At 55.0% G+C, this 16,933-nt stretch overlaps 1 protein-coding gene across 1 annotated transcript in view; it reads left to right on the top strand.

Annotated features, from left to right (window-relative positions):
- LOC109295125 (protein FAM19A5-like) overlaps positions 1-15,500 on the top strand; it is a 16,278-nt gene extending 778 nt beyond the window's left edge. Inside the window, exons 2-4 of the mRNA XM_019513783.1 lie at positions 6,644-6,796; positions 8,453-8,580; positions 13,172-15,500. Coding sequence (XP_019369328.1) covers positions 6,644-6,796; positions 8,453-8,580; positions 13,172-13,180 — 290 coding nt within the window. The 3' untranslated portion in view covers positions 13,181-15,500. The remainder of the gene's footprint in view (positions 1-6,643; positions 6,797-8,452; positions 8,581-13,171) is intronic.
- Positions 15,501-16,933: the final 1,433 nt, after the last annotated feature.

Here is a 16,933-nt window from a genome sequence, read left to right as displayed (position 1 = left end):
CCTTGGCGGAGGGGGCCGAGAGGTCCAACCCGCCATGTCGTGCGATATTTTCCCCTCCGCTTCCTTGCTTCACATGCGCCATATGATTAACGGGGCTGCAGGACCCTGCAGAATCGTCCCTTCCCCCGCGCGCACCCCCCGAAATCTGCAGTCTTGCCTGTGGTGACACTGCGTTAGGACGGTGGGAGCCCGGGCTGCCTCTCCCTCCCACCCAGAGGCTGCGTTCGCAAAGGAGGCCGGGAGAGGAGCCCTGCAGCTCTGTGTGGATCCATAAATAATGCCACAATTACCAACTGTAACTAAACATTTATGCAATCATTCAAATGATGCAGCATTACTCAGCCACGCGGGAGACGCAAGTTCAAGCCTGGCCTCCGGCACAGGAGAGACTAGGCCTGGCAGAGGTCTCCGCTGGCAGAGCCCTGGGGTGCAAGAGTCCTTGCTGTGCAGCACCCCCTGCTGGGCAAACTGGTCAAGCAGCCGGGAGCTGCTCGCCAGCTGTGGGTGCTAGAGGAAAGGTGCAACTCAGTGATGGGGACACCCCAGCTGACCGCCTCGAGCTGACTCCAGCCCAGCTAGCGGATGGAGGGAAGCCCAGTGAATCAAGCCAGCAAGCCCTGAACACTCATCTCTGCCCCAAACCTGCTGTGATGCATCCCCAGGCCAAATCCTGTTCTCGGGAGTCAGCAGAGTCACTCTGGATTTGTGCCAGCGCTGCTCGGGCCCTCTGTGAATGTGAACCCCAGACCGTGCGAGAGTAGGAGCGGGGAGGATCCGACGGTCGCATCGTTCTGTGCAACAAATGCTAAGGATTGTGATGTGGCTGGGTAGAGAGGGGGGTTGCGTGCACGGGTATGTAAGAAGGCGAGTGTGTGTGCATGTGTCTTAGTGACGGGAGGAGGAGGGGGAGTGGGAACATAAATACTTGGATGGACTCCAAGATTTTGATTTCAAAACACAAATGATCTGGGCAGTATTGTGCCCTTTTACCCTGGCAGAACGTCCCAAGGATTTCATGGGGGGGGGCTCTGATTTTTAAATCGGTGGCATACTCTTGCCCTTTATCTCTCTGGCTAACTTGATGGCAGTGATGGGAAGCCTGCCGTGCTGGAGACCCTGCAGCCGCTCTGAGCAGCATGGGATGAAACACTCAGGGCAGTTTCCTAGCACTGCTTGTTGGGTGCAGAGTTTTTTAAAAGGGGTTTTGTCTGTCGCCATAGTAGGGGCTTTCTGAGCTGTCTGGTGTCCAAGGACTTTGCAATAGGTGGCATTTAAAAATCTACTGGGATGTTACTGGCGCTGTGTATGTGAGCTGGGGGAGTGGGGGACGGATGCTTTGAGCAGATCCTTGAGACTCGCAGAGACTCAGTGACTTCCCGGCTGCCTTACAAACCAAGCTGTGGTCCCAAGTAAGTCGATGGCAAGACTCCCACTGGCTTTCTCACAGCCAGGACCACTGAGGGCCAAGCTGTTCCAGGACCAGTGGGCAAGGACTCTGGCTGTAGCCAGCAAACAGCAGTACTTCCAAAGCTACCCACCAACAGGAAAACTAAGTTTTAGGGGGAACAAAAATTGTTCCTGGTTATTGGTAAGAGTCAGTGAAGTCTTGACTGAAGAGAAGAGGGGGCATCCTGCCTTGGGTAGGGGGTTGAATTAGATGACCTCTAGAGGTCCCTTCCAGCTCTACCTCTCTTTGATTGTATCACTTTTAAAGGTTGAAACCATTCATTGCAACATTTCCTAAACCAGGGGTAGCCAACCTGCAGCATGTGTGCCACAAGTGACATGGGCAGCATCTATGTGTGGGACGCAGCAGTCTGGGGAGGGGACTGGCAGATCAGGGAGAGAGCAGAAAGCAGAGCAGCGGATCAGGCAGAGGAAGGGAATTAGAGTGGCATTCGGGGAGGGTACAGGGGCTAATTTTTGGCATGCCTGAAAATCCCAGAGGTTCCTGGCTGGAGGGTTTTGCCCCTCTGCTCAGGGTCAGACTGACTGGACATTTGGGACCAAGAAGACTTTTCTCCCATGGTCAGGTCGACCTCACCCGTGTGTGTGCTCGGGGGCAGGGGGTTGCCTGCCTTGGTAGTGGGGACATGGTCCAGCAGTTCCTTGTATCTCTTGAGCATTTTTTAACAAACTGCTTCCTGCCCTTGCGGTGGCTGGGTGTTGACTGTGCCGTTGTCCCCCTGCTTTACCTGTGGCAGGTGCAGGTGTTCTTGGGGTTTGGGGGCATTGTGTCTGGTGGAGGCAGAGGGTTGTTTGTGCAGTTTTAAGAATCGAGCCAAACACTTGTCTGAGATAGCTTAGATAGCGATGATCCTGCCTTGAGCAGCAGGTTGGACTAGATGACCTCCTGAGGTCCCTTCGAGCCCTAATTTTTATGATTCTATGAATGTTTTATAAGTTTGCCAGCAAGGAGAGAGCAAGGGAGCACCGATGATGAGTCCTATGGGTCCCAGGGCTGTCACTTTGGACCACCCTGGGGACACCTTCTTGGTGTAGATCAGCACATTGCATTTTCCTGTCTCCCCCCCAGTCTCTCCCCACCTCCACGTGGCACTTTTCCCTGTCTAACAAAGCCTGATATTCTCAAAAATTTCTCACTCGTGTCAACCGAGGATAGAGGAGGAGGAGAAAGCTCCCGCCTCTTCCATGTTACTCACTGCGGATTGCAATGAGAGGGGAGATAGAAACGCAGGCCAACAGAGCGAGGGATGTGCAAGCAACGTGTGTTTTAAACCTAGGAACACATGGAGTGTCAAACACCTAATTAATGACAGGGTAATGTGAGTGATTGCAGCATGTTCAGATATTGGCAGTAGGGGCAGGGGTTTGATGGCACCTACATACAGGCAGGAGGCATTTGGGGACCATTAACAAGGCTGTCTTTGACATGCAGCCAGAGCCCTGCACCTTGCCTTCCTCTCAGAGGAATGGAGACTTTTCCTCCTTCAGTGGCCGGGGTGGATGTCTGAGCCCACTGGACTCCCTTCCAGTTTGCCCTAGGCTCTGACAGCACCAAGACTCCTTCCTGGACCTTGCTGAAAGCCTTTCCCAGCAATGGTTGCTGCTCACACACAGCTCCCAGGCCTTGACAGAAGGCTGGGGCTCCATCCAGCCCACAGAAGCAGCAGTGACCTCAGTCACGTATGGAACGGGAGGCGGCTGTGGCACGGGTTGCAAGCTGGAGCCAACTTGGCTTGCTCTGTGCTTGGGGAAGGGGCAGTGGAGGGGACAAAACTAGAGAAACTGGGAGTAAACAGGGCTTGAACAGGGTTCTAGGCTAGTTTTGCTGGTGAGAGCGGCTGGAGTTGGACCACGTTTGCAAACCACACTCTGTCTGGTTACCCAGACGTGACACTGGCTCCCCAGTGTTTCCTACCTGAGATCCCTGTGCTGTTCAGCCATAAGGGCAGGGCAGGTTGTTCCTATTAATGCCTGTACAGCTGGTGTCAACCCCTTCCTGATGAGATCCTTTGACCTAGGTGCTGCTAGATTTGCAAGACCTTTTGGATAGGGGCAGCCTCTTCCAGGAAGGGCCTGAGCGCAGCTTGAGGGGATCAGTAAAGCCTCCCTCTCTTACCCCAGTACCTCCTCACTATCCCCAGTGGCCTCACGCCTGCTTCATGCCCCTCTGAGCACATCTGCATACACAGCTGGTGCAGCATGGAGGCACTCTATGTAGCTCTCAAGGAACCAGCTCAGGTGCAGGACACAGGCCAGCAGGGCCTATTTTCCCTGCTGAGAAACCAAGATAAACTAGGGGGAACCCACACTGTTGTGGCAAGGCTGCTTCTGGTGCCCAGCTGACTGGGTCCGTGCCTGCTCGGGCATCCTGACAGCGCCCTGTATTGCATGGTACAGACAGTGAGCAAGAGCAGGCCCAGGCAGGTTTCAGGACTGCAGGGACACCAGACCAGCAAAGCACCGCAGCCCCCAGTTCCTGGTTCCTCCACGAGGCTGCATGTCAGAGCTGCGGCTGAAGAGGCGGCAGTTATGGTCCCAGATCAATCCCAAAAAATACTGAGGATAAATACCTGTAAAGACTTGATGCAGCAGCAATGCAGGACCAGATAAGTATTGAAAGATTTAAGGATCAGAAAAGTTCTGAGAGCTCAGAAGTGCTTTGCCTTCCCTGTCCTGCAAGTCAAGAGCCCCATCCTTTCACAGGCTGAGCACCTGACTCCTGCTCACTTCAGCAGGAGTGGGAGGTGCTCAGGGCTTGGCTGGGTCAGGCCCAGACAGCTGAGGTTTATTACCGGAAAGTTAAACCTACTTAGAGCAAAGTGTTTTCTTTGTTCTTTATTTAATGGCTTCCCACTGAGTCTGAGCTACCAAGCCTGGCTTTGAGGGGTCTGGAGTTCAGCCCCAGCTGTTTGATGTGTTATGCTTTGCTGGCATTGGCTGGATTGGCCTGTTAGGTCGAAAGCCCATAATCACCACATTGGGATTCAGGCTTAGCTCCTGCTTTTTACACACACGCCAACAGCACACAGAGAACACAGGCTTCCAATTTAAGCCCATTTCTAGCCCTCAGGTACTTATGTGTCTCACGTCCCCAGGGTGGCAGAGCCCTTCACAACCTAGTGTCATACAGAGCCTTCAAACACGGTGGCTATTATTCCCATTTCACAGATGTGCAGAGAAACTTTCTGACTTTCCCAAGGAGCCTTTGTAGGAGTAGGGAATCGAAATGTAGCTGCTTGAGTCCTGGCCCAGAGCCCTAACCACTGCGCCAGCCTTCCTCTTGTCACCCAGTGCCCCAGAGTTGAAACCGTCAACCACAAAACCCAACAATCTCCAGGCTCAGGCAGTAATTAATCACCACCCAAGCCAAATGGTATAAAGCAACACGTTCGCAGGCAAGCCATAGCTAGCCAAAACCACTCAAATAGGCTCATGTCTCCTTACTCCGATAACAAACAGCTTACTCTAGGAGACAGAGCCATAGATTGAATTTGTGTTACGTCCCCATAAATAGGGAGAGACTGCCAAAGGCTCTCGTACGAGTTCCAACGATCTTGTGTTTTCATCGTATTTGCAGTGTTTATTGATAAATAAGAGAGGAAGGAGCCGCTAGCAGGAGGACTGAGCAGATGGCTGGCGTTCGAGCTGGCTTGAAGACGCAGATTTCCGCACGATAGAGGGGCGACGATTGCAGACCGTGTTTGCAAGGGGCTGTTGGGTATTGGAGGAATCCCCTGTCTTGTTTAAAAACTCCGGCCACGTTCCCATGTTCATAACCTGCCCCTGGTTTTAAAGGGAACAGGCTTCCTACCCCTGTTTCAGTAACAACGCCTTAGCTTGTGACAGCTGAATGAACCACGTGAACTCTACTGGATACAAGAGGCTGCTGTGTGCATCTCTCAAAGCATCTCTCTCTGACCCCCTCCTCTCATAAGTGTGGTAATTCCACTGCCATCTGCAGAGCTCCATCGGCATAAATGAGAACGGGGAAGAAGCAAGCTTGGTCTATGTACGCTAGATATGTGGGCTCTGAGTGGGCTTTTGGATCAAGCCCTCAAGGGGATGAGAATCTGGCCCCAGGTTTGTGGTTTCTAGGGACCTGGTTCTCTTCTGTCTCACGCTTGTTCAGACAAGGAAGACTCGGTTGAAGGGCTAGGGCTACACCAAGTCAAAGCAGAGGGGAAACAAAGCCCTGGGGAAAGGAAATGTTAGTGTCTCCTATTCTTCTCCGCCCCCAGAACAGGCCACAAGAGCCTTGAGCGTGGCTGTAAGGGGCTGAGGGTTTGAGCCAGGTAAGAGCCGAGGGGTTCAGCTGAGGCAGCCTAATGCGGTTTTCCACTGGCTTCCTAAGCACCAGCGCAAGCACACGTATTGCCTTGACCTGGCTCCGTCTGAGTCTTTAAAAGCATGGGTGACGAGGAGAAGCCAGCTCCAGGCTCTCTGAACGCAGCCAGGAAGCCTGTGTCTCTCCTCCGACACCCGTCCTGGGTGGGGGCTTTGCTCCTGCCTGCTGTACAGATGGCAGCACTGAGCTAAGGCTGGCTCTGGCTACAGCAGGCAGGCCAGCCTTGCCCTGCTTGACTCTGCATTGCTTGTCTTCTGTCCATTAGCTGCAGCAGCTTAGGATGTGGGCTTAGTACTTGTTGGGACATGCTGGCTTGGCCATCCCATGTTCTCAGGCTGCCCCCGGGGCAGTGGCACAAATCGACTGCAGGACTGCCGCTGAGCAGGACCTGCATGGTGCAGAAGTCATGCTACGGTGTCAGCCACACCAAGACGCAAGAAGGGACTGAAGTGAAGCATTTGGCACAGAGAGGACTGGGGAATTGGTACGGGGTGGGGGGGACTAAGCAGGAGTGGTGCCTGGATATGGACTGCAGGTCTGGACCTAGGAGGAGTTTAGATTTTTTTTAATCAGGTGCAGCCAGTGGGGGGGGATGCAGGGTGCAAGACCTACAGGATATCAGGCTCTCCATGTCTCTGGCTGAGACAAGAAACTGAAGCACCCAAGCAAGTGGCATCTTTATCTTAGGCAAGTTACCCAGGGACTTACAGCCACATCAGTAGTAGAGCTGGCCAGAGAACCCAGGAATCCTGTTTTCCAGCGTCCTGTGCTCAGTACCCGTCTGCACCAAATACACTGATCTGTCTGCCAATGGCCTGTGTCTCTCTGCAGGTAAGGAGCTGGAGGTGGGGATGTGTGAGATCACAGCGCTGGACAGGGACCTCAGCCACCCCAGGAGGATGATTGCCAGGCAGACAGCGCGGTGCGCGTGCAGGAGGGGCCAAGTGGCTGGCACGACCAGGGCAAAACCAGCCTGTGTGGATGGTAAGAGAGCACCAGGCCTTCCCAAACTCCCTGTACTGACTGCTCCAGAAAACTGGGAGCCAGGGTCACCTGATAGCAGGAAAACCCCAAGACCAAGGGTGACCTTGGTTCACTGTGGTCAGTGAGAGCTTTGCCACCATTGGCTTGAAAAGCTCCCAGCAGATATACGCTAACACATAGGCAGGGCCAGCTGGGGCTTCTGGGTTCTCACTGGCAGCCAGGGTTGTCACAGATGTCGTGGCAGAGCTACTTTACAGCTGAAGCAGCCGCAGAGCTCAGATGCTCCAAGATCACAGGCCTCTCCCACGAGGGTGAAAGGAGAATCCTAAGAGCTGCTAACAATACAGGGCTCATGACACACAGGCAAGTAGTTCTACTTCTGTCCAGCAGAGGGTAGCAGTGACCCATCCAGCCTGGCTGGCTCATCATTACCCTGTTAAAAGACTCTTGGTTAGGCAAAGCCCAGCATTCGGGGCTATTGGCAGAGCAGTGTGGGGCATGGGCACAAGGAGAGTATTGCTGCCTCTCCCCAACCTGTCTCCAGCTCCACTGAGGGAGGAGGAATGAGGTGTATGAGCAAGACATGCTCCAGGTTCATCCCCCCCCAGCCCTCAAAAAACCCTCTTCTCCTGGGAAGAAACCACATTGTGGCTGGATGAGGTGTGTGGCCCTGAAGCAGCGTGGCTGCCTCGTGGCGACTTGACTATTACAGGCCACGTTCTGCTCCTAAGTATGCAGCTGTAACCTGGCTGTCACCACAGGGATTATACTGTGCTAGGTCCTCCAAGGCCAGACTCTCCAGGCGTCTGCATGGAGCACTGAGTTCTTCGGCAAACCCGTCCAGAGTGAGGACCTGGGTGCTGCCAGGCGCCAGAAAAACTCAGGGCCTCACCGGGAGCAGAATTCATGAAGCTCTGCCCCTGATGGCAGGTGTTGGAAGAGCTGCCACAAGCTCTTGGTGCACCCTGACTCTACAAGGGAGCTCCCCTCCTGTCCAAGACGGCTGGGTGGCAGGGAGGGAGGAGGCCAGCTCTTCGCTGAAAGCAAACCAGGAGCCCCCCGAGCACCTGGTGCTTGCGGGAAGCCGTGCAGAGCCCCTGCTGTGTGGGCATGTGTTATACCATGTTGCTACGTGCTGTGACTTGCAGAAGCAACGTGCAGCCCCTGGTGTGGGCGGGACGTGTTGTCTTGTGATGCTGCGTGTGGCAAACGTGTCCCTCACCAGTGGGCACGTGTTGGTGTGTGTGTATGGGGTAGAGGAGGTAGGAGGGGGGTGAGAGCCCCTGGCTTCAGGCAGCCGCTAGCTCGTGTTAGTAGGTGTTAAAATGGTAGCGACTGCGCAAACTCTCCCTAATGGTCTCAATTGTGTCTCCTGTTCTCCTCATGCTCCATCCCCTTCCTGCTTTTCATTTGGCACTTGTTTTCTCTTTTGTTCTCCTTTGTGTATCTCTCCCCTTCTCCCATGCTGTCTTTGGCCTGGCATTCCTTAATCGTTCCTGCTGCGTTATCTTGGGCCTTTTTTTGCTTCCATCTCTTCCTCCCCACATCCTTCCTTCCATCCCCACATACACCTATCACCCTTCCATCCATCTTTCCCTATCCTACCATCTCTCTCGCTCCCTCCTGCTCTGCTCCCTCCGCTGCCCTGCCTGGCAGCTCAGCTCATTGCCAGTAAACAGTGGTGCGGGATGGAGCCCTGCGACGAAGGAGAGCAGTGCACTTTGTTAATCAATCGCTCAGGATGGAGCTGCACAAGACGACTGGGCCGAATAAAGACCGTCACTGTGAGTACCTCTTCTCTGGCTGGCAGGGACGGAAGGGGCAGCCAGCAGCTGCTGTCTCTCAGGAGGTGTCCAGGATGGTTGAACAGGGGGAAGGAAGTAAGCATGATGGGCAGTGTCTTCCTAGGGTAAGCTGCCACCCCCCGCCCAGGTATTTTGGACCTCCCCGCAGCCCCCTTCACTTGGTTATAGGCCATTTTGAGGACTCCCAGTATCACCTCCCCCAGCTGTTTGAAGTCAGACCCCCAAACCTCATCATCTTAAAGAACATGAGGTACTTTGAAGCAATCACTGTAGTATCAGGGCTCCTGAGAAACACAGAGGAGCCTGCATGGGGTTGAGGCAGATCAGCACCATTATTATCACCACCTTGGAGACGAGGGGAAACTGAGGCACAGAGCTGGGGGAGTGAATTGTTGCACGTCACAGATGTCGTCGCAGAGCCAGGGGCTCCCACCTCTCCTGGCTTCCAGCCCTCATATGTGCCCCTCTCCTGGCATAGAGGTGGGGAGGGGAGGCTGTGATATGTGTAGACCTGGCAGGAGCAAAAGTGTTTGGGTAGGGGGGTAGGAGATCTGCGAGAGACAAGGCATCATCTGGACTGCAAGGGACTCAGATTGCACCATGATCTACAGATTGTGATGAGAGAAATGTCAGGGAGAGAAGCAGACCTGTGGCTAAAGCGAGCGTGGAGAGCAGCCGTCACGAAGACCCAGAACGAGGTTCTTCCTTCCCACTTCCCCTGAGAGCACCGGGAGGCAGCTCCGGGCCCTGCTGTCAACAGGAATCAACCTCACTAATAGGATATGCCCGGGGCACCGAGGTACTGCTCACTTACAGGACCCCAGCTGCTGGAGCCAGGGGGACTGGGCTCTCCAGAGGCTTTGCAATGCACCTGCTGTGATTCCCTGTAGAGATGGGTTTGAAACAAAGCCTCGTTACCCTGGGACAGAATAGCTGAGTGTTAAGGAAGCACCTGCAGGGCCCGCACCCAGACGCAGCTGTGTCCCACGAGGAGATGTTCACCTCAGGCTGGAAGGGAGGGTCATGGCATGACCCTCGAGCAGCTCCACTTCACCTCCACCTTCCTGGAAACAGAAAGGCATCGCTTCCCTCCCGGGTGTGGTGTAAAAGCTGGGTACCTGCAGCACAGAGAGGAAGGGCAACGGGAAATAGGGCACCTGCCCCTGCCCTCTCCTGCCTGCTCAGGGAATCCCTCCTCTTCAGACAGGTCTCGGCCCCTAGCCAACACAAGCCTGCAGGCATTTTAAGCCTATGAAACCAGCATATGCTATTTCACGGCTGGTGCAATGCAGCCCCTTCCAGCAGGGGTGATGTAGGGAAGAGGGCACATCAGGCTGTGGGGGAGCTTGTAGCCACTTCGGTCTCCCCCTCCTTCCAAAGGGCATAACCTCACCCCCTTTCAGCATGCAAGGCTTGGAGACGTTCTGCCAATTTGGCCTGCTGCAGAAACCAGGGCCAGCTGTGCAGCTCTGGGCTGGATCCCTGGATGCCTCCCCCAAAATGGGGGCACCAGGATCAGGCACTGAAGCAGGTACTTGTCTCTCCTCCTTGGCTCGCAGCGCAGAGCGGTTGGAGCCCAGGGGCTGTGACACGGGGAGGGGGAGGAGGAGCCGGCATCCATTCATCTTGTATTCGAAGGCTGCTGAGGTGGAACGACTCCTGCAGCAGCATTGCCCAAATGAGCCTTCCCATCCAGAAGCAGCTGCCTGGCTTCCCTCTGTGCGTGGCCTGGTAGTCTGTGCTGCAGTCAGCTCAGCAAGTGCATAACAATGAACGGGGAGCTGGATGCTGCTGGCAGGAGCCTCGGAAGTGCATCGGGATATTTTATTAATGTCAGAGACATTAAGACTTGGAGGAGAGTGAATTACGCTCCCCGCAGCACAGGAGAGACAGGCACTGTCAGGCCACAGCTATTTGTCTCTCAGGAAGGCGGCAGCGTGAGTGCTGCTGTCCTGGCCGCTAGCCATGTCAGCATCATGGAGTTTGTTTCTCGAGGCCCTGGGGGACCTGTGTCCTGCTGCATGGGGAGCAATTATAACTGGAGGAAGCCCGTGCAGAAACATGCATCTCCAGCTGCTTCAGAGCGAAGTGTGCGCACGGCGCAAGCTACCCGAGTTGTGGGCATGGGGAAGTACCTCGCCGGCGGAGCTCCCAGAAGCGATCGGTGCAGGAGACCAGCCATGCAGAGTCCTGTCTCCAACAAGGGTTGACGCCAGCTGGAGCAGAGGAAGGAGTCAGACCCCCAGCACTAGGCAGGTGTGGGATAATCTGTCTCCACTGCACCCTCTTCTTGATCCCTAACAGAGCTGTGATACCCCTGAAGCGTGAGGGTCCACAGCCCTTTTGAATGACTCTGGATAATCACCCCATCCGTCTCCGTCATTCTCCTGGCCTCGGCAATGTCCTGTGGCAGGGAGTTCCACGGTCTAGGGATGCAGGAAGTACTATTTTAGTGGTAGTATCAAGGCTGCACCCACACAGCTCTCTGGAGTGGTCAGTATAGAGATGGCCTGCTATCTGCAACGCCAGGCTCTGTTCACAGGACTAGGGCCCAGGGCTGTAAGAGACCAGAGCTCTAGCAGCCTGTATTCCCAGCTTCCCAGCGCTCCAGCTCCTGGTCTGATCCCACCTCTATACATGTCTTTTGTCTGAAAGCCTGGCACGCAGCATAAGCAAATGCTGCCCTCGCTGTGGGGAAGGCGCTTCCCACTGCTGCTGAGCACTGCATCTGAGAGCAAGCCACTGCCAGGCTGTTAGGGAAGATGAATATGCCCCGGGCTGCAGGGAGCAAGGACCAGGGGGGAGGAGAGGTGCGTTTGTATTTATCAAACACCTGCTCCGATTTGCCGAATCCTGCCCGATCTGCACAGCCCTGCTTTGCATTATTAAATATTCATGTCGCCGGGTCGCCAATGTAGAATACGCACATTCCTGCTGCTGAATCATTTATGTACAATCAGGGGCGACGCAGAATCCTACTCATGCTCCACCAGGGAGGGACCTCCCCACTGTTTACTCTGATCCATTTGGCTACACAAAGACGTGCCAGCTTGCTCCTGGAGTCTTAAAGGAGCAGCACAGGCTGCCTCTCCCTTGCTCTCCTCCCAGCGGTGTGTGGGGGGCATCTTCTCTGCTGGGATCTGTGAGCCCCCAAATCTTTCAGCAAGCCTGACTGGGTCCCCAGGACCAGAGACTGGGGAAGAAGGTGCCAGAAGGAAAGCAGGCACGCTGGAGTCACACAGCTTCGGGAGGGGGTGCTCAGCCTATCCAGTACGATGAAAAGTCAGGGGCTTCCCATGTGTCTGCCAAGCTTACCCAAACTGGCACCCATCAGGGCTAGCCTGAAGGAAGTCCTAGATAGGTCCCAGTACAGAGAAAGGTTTCCTAGCATGGAAAGCTTAAGATCCACTGGCTCCATGGTTTGTTTCTTGCTTAGGCATGGGAAGTGCGTGATGCATTGCCTGGCCCAGTTTATCAAGGACAGATGTCTTATTGGCAAGCAGGCTACTGCCCCAGCCTGGCCTCGGGCACCCAGAGGTACAACTGCCTCATCGTTACCAAGTGAAATAGGTTCATTGCTCTCATTCTGAAGAGGCCGGGCACTAGAACAGCAGCTCAGACTTGAGCGGTCCTGGCAGGACTGTCTAGGGCCTACACAGAGGGGCCAGGAGTGTCTGGCCTCCTCCTGGAAAGGTTAATGGGGATGAACCCAATGGGGTTGTTTGGAAATGAAGCAGGGCTCTGCAGTAAAGCCCCTTCAAATGAACAGAGAACGGGGGCCTTTCTGTGGCTCTTGGAAGCATCCCACCGAAGGGTCTGAGTTGTGTCAGCATCTAGAGGAGGGGCCCAGAGAGCTGGTAGAAAGGTGATGTTTCCTATGGGGCCCTTCTGTGGGTTTCCCCTACAAACGGCATCTCTACTGGGGCATGGGGTCCCGGGAGAGAGCTCACAGCCTGTGTCATCCCCTTCCCCAGCCTGGAGGGGAGCTTAGCTCAGAGAGGAGAAGCCGGAACAAATGGGCTTAGGGTGATAGAAGATGCTGTCTGCCAGCATGCCGCATGTAGAAGGAGCTTAACAGGATAACTCCAAGCTGATTAGACACAGAGTCAGTGTGTGTGTGTGTGTGCATGTATGTGTGTGGGCACCTCTCCCTCTACCCGCTGTCTTCCTTCACATGTCCTAAAGGCTGGGGCCAGCCTGATTTCTGAGCCACATCTACCCCCAGCATCTACCAATGCTTGCCATAGCCTCACATGGCAGGGGAGAGTCCCTGCTGCACCTCTGCTCTGCAGGCAGCCAGGCTCCCAGTGGGCAGTGCCTGAGTTTGCCTTCTGTGGTCTCCTTCTCACCCCTCTTTCTCAGTTCTTATTTTTTTCACCCCTTAATCACATACATTGTGGGTTTTGGTCCCTGCCCTCATACAGGCAGGTGGGACCTGTGCCATGGCACTGGGCTGCATTCAGCCTCACCAATAAGAAAGCCCATGCTGGGGTAGAGGGGCTGGGCTGGGAAGCCAGGAGGCAGCCGACTGGCCTGGGATTTATAGGTCTTCTGTGCTTTGTTCCCCCAGGTCTCCTGACAGCAGCAAGTCACCAGGTGCAAGAGCTGTGCCTCCACTCCTGGCTGCCGAGGCAGTCCCCATGCCACCTTCCTGGAGCCAGGGGAGCCCTGACTGTCTGGTATCCACATGGGTCAATCTCCTTGCAGTGGGGCTTTGTCTTGGCTCTGTGGACTGCACCCTGGACCTGGAGCCACCTGGGCAGGGGCCTCACTCCATTGCTGCCAGGACCGTGCAAACAGCTCAAACAAATGGGCCGGATTTCGTTTTATTCCAGGCACTCTGGAGGGTTTTTAACTGAAATGCAACTTTCTGCAGATCTTTTTTTGTGAATGGAGGGAGCAACCTCTTGGCATCCCCAGGGTCAGAGGTCTGGTGGATATCTTTGCAGTGGCTGGGAGTTGCCTGGCCCCCCAAGACATGGAGGAAAACAGCTTGGACAGATGTTTAATCACAGCAGGGGCTGAGAGTTGGAGAGATGCACCTTGAAGAAAATCGTCTCGTTTCCCCCAGTCTCTGGAGTGCAGAGCGTGAGCCATCCCAGAGGGAGTCCCTCTTAAGAGTCGCTGAGGTCTCCTCATCCATGGCTTCCCAGCCTATTCACAGCAGTTTGTACAGAGCAAGAGTCCTGCGGAGTGGGGCAAGCCGACTGCCCTCCACTTCTCAGCACGGCATCCCCGGGGGCCGCTGTGCTGAGCGGAGACAGTGATGATATACGGAAGATGAGCCGATCTGTTTCCATTTGCAGTTTGTCCATCGGCGGCTCCCTGTTTCCCCCGGTGTATTCCATGGCCCCGAACAAGTGGCTGAGTCGTCACTAGAAATAAATCCTCGGCCTGCCATCCATTCCCAGGCAGTCTATCAGTGGGCAGGCAGCGGAAGCTGGAAGCCGAGCCGTGTCAATTTGTTTTGACCAGTCATGCAGCCTTGTGTTTGTGCCTGCAGCTGTGGGAGTTGAAGGGGGTCTGTGTCAAGAGTTTGCTGCCCTTGGTGGCTTCCACCAGTGTCCCTGCAAAAAAACATATTCGCTAGGAAAGAGTGAGAGTGGAAGGGAGGAAGCATGGTGGAAGCAGGCAGGCTTCCCTGCTTGGAGGACACGTGGGTGAGGTGTTCGGCTGGAGGTGGAGGTATCATGGGGACACAATGTCTGACGGTAGAGTGGGGATGCGAGCTGGTGGCTGGGTTCGGAAGGGCTTGTTTGACTCCTGGCATGGATAGGACCTCAGTGTTAGAGGAGGCTTTGGGCAGCCAGGTGGGGCTCTGCAGAAACACGTTAGGCCTGACTTTGGGGGCTTTGTCTAGAGCAAGCTTTGGAAGGCATTGGCCGGCATGTTGGCAGCCTAGCATAGATAATGCAGTGTGCTTTTAATGCAGGTAACACCAGAAATGTCCAATCCCCAGCACAGAAACACCCTATCCTATATGAAAGGCACGCTGTTTTATCTACGCTGGGCTGCAACCTGTTAGCAAATACCTTCCAAACCCCAGGTTCCTCTAGGCAGGAGGTGCTGAATGTCCACAACCCACCCTGAAGCTAGTGGGCATCGAAGCTGCATAGGACCCCTCAGGATCAAGCCCTTTCTCACTGTCCATCCTGACTTCTCTATACAGTCCTACAGGTAACATAGTGCTTGATGCTGGAGAAGTGAAGGCCCTTGCCCCACAGAGCTCGGAGGCAGGGCTGAGCCAAATCCCTGGTGAGAACCTCACCAAGCTGTGGGAAGCTTGTACCGTGGGGCGTGTGTGTCCTCAGGGTCACTGCCACATGGAGATCTGTGGTTTGCACTGGATGTCCATGCCACCAGGCCTCAAAGAAGAGGTGGGAAAAGGGAAGCATGAGCATATGTCACTGGCAGACCAAGGGGACAGCTGGACAGAGAGCAGAGGCAGGCGGAGGGGCAAGAAGAGGCTTGTGTGGAATCAGGGGTCCCCATGACACTGTGATGCTAAAGAAGAGTCCCACTGATAAGATCCAGCCTGATCCCTGAGCCACAGCACCCTGTTTCCAAAGCAGCGTGCTTGTCTCGGTGCCCCATTCCCAGAGCAGACAGGCAGCTGCGTGGGGATTTCCCTATAGGGTGCCAGGCTCTGGCTTTGGTGGCAGTGCACAGGGTGACCCAGCGAGACACCGTGCACACCCTATAGAGCCAGCTGCTGCCGAGGGGACCAGCCCCTCCGTCACCTTGTAAATATTACCAGGGCTCCCTCTCGCCTCCCGCCCCCTCCCATCTCATTGTGAGTCGGACTCCTGGGTCCAAGAGCCTTTTCCACTGTAAGAAATTTCCAAAAACTTGTAATGTTGACATCGTCAGGAAATAAAATTCTAACTTTATTAATCAAAGAGGCCCCTCCGGGCAGGCGCTTGTCTCTTTAGTGACTCTCCCAGCCCCCAGCCCTGCCCTCGGGGCTGCTGGTCTGGGGCAGGGGCGGGTAACGTCTCAGGAGTTCATGTTAATGGTTCAGGAAGCAGCTACAGAACAGACCTGTCTGCTGGAGCAAGGAGCTGCCTGGCCCTGCAAAATCTCGGCTAATGGGGTTTCTGTCCCTCCTCCAACGCACCGCAGCTCTGCACTCGCGTTTTCCAGGCTTGTGGTCCAGCTGAACGCAAGGCACTGGCTCGAGCAGTGCTGAAGCTGGTTGATACACCATGCTTAGCTTAGCTTATTAGGCTCATTAGGACAAGGCTTGTCGCATAATGTGGATCAAGCTGCTCAGAAAAGTTCAGGTTCAAAAGCCACTAACGTCTTCTCTGCTGTGATTTCACTTGGAGAGAGACTGCTGGGTTTACTGGAGTCCAGAGGAGTTTGATAGTGATACCACTGCAGTATCCGAGCAGTGCCCGTTCTTTAATTCTCCTCCCCGTGGCCTTAGGGGTGGGGCGAGGTCACCATCTCCATTCAGAGCAGGGAAAAGTGAGGCACAGGAAAACCGACGCTGGGCGAGGAGCTCAGTTGAAGATCTGGCCAGGAGCCCCACAATGGGTGCTGAGGCCCCAATTCCCACTGCAATCAGCATTTAAGGCCTGGCACCATCGAGTGCTCCCATGACCAACAACACTGGGGCAGCATCACTTCACTCCCCTTGCCCGCCTGCAGCCATGACAGCATGGGATTGGCACCAAGTTGCCCACGAGGCTGGGCTGGGGGCCACTGCCCAGGCTAAATGCAAGGCTGCTGTCCTCCCTCTCTGCCAAGCTGCGCCCCATCTGTCTCTGTGTGAACATGTGCCACAGTAGCTGGATGGCAGCAAGCACCAGTGCTCAGAAAGCCCTGTGGAGAGAGCAGGCCTGAGGCAGGGCTAGGGAAGCTGCCTCCTTGCTTTTGCAGCGCCTCTCAGGTGCACTTCGCACTTCTCTTCCATCTGGGCGAGCTGCCAAAAGGAGCTGGGTAAAGCAACTAGCCAGCAGCCTTTAAATACCTGTCCCTTCCTGCGGGGCTCCGGTGTCTTCCCCGGCTGCAATCAGAGTTCAGAGAATTGGTCTCCCAGGCACTAATTCATGTCTCGGCCTAATTACCATTGATTGGATTTCCACGTACAACTGTCTCTGTCATTATCACAGCACTGCTCGGAGATGTTCTGCGCGAGGGGCTGGTAGAAAATCCATTTAAAAGCAAGAGTGGCACTGAGCAGCCCAGCCCAAGGGCCTTTCACCATAGAGCCTCATATGGCGGGGCAGAGTATCGCTCATCTAGAAAGAGACTGTCCAGCAGGCTCCATGTTCATCCAGAGCCTGCCCCAAAGTCCAGCAGAATCAGCAAGACCCCCCCCCCCCCC

The sequence above is a fragment of the Gavialis gangeticus genome, unplaced genomic scaffold, assembly GCF_001723915.1.
Source record: "Gavialis gangeticus isolate Ggan-Ray unplaced genomic scaffold, GavGan_comp1, whole genome shotgun sequence".
Classification (NCBI taxonomy): Eukaryota; Metazoa; Chordata; order Crocodylia; family Gavialidae; genus Gavialis; species Gavialis gangeticus.
Note: the sequence above shows the minus strand (reverse complement) of the source record. Positions and strands in the feature narration are given on the sequence as shown.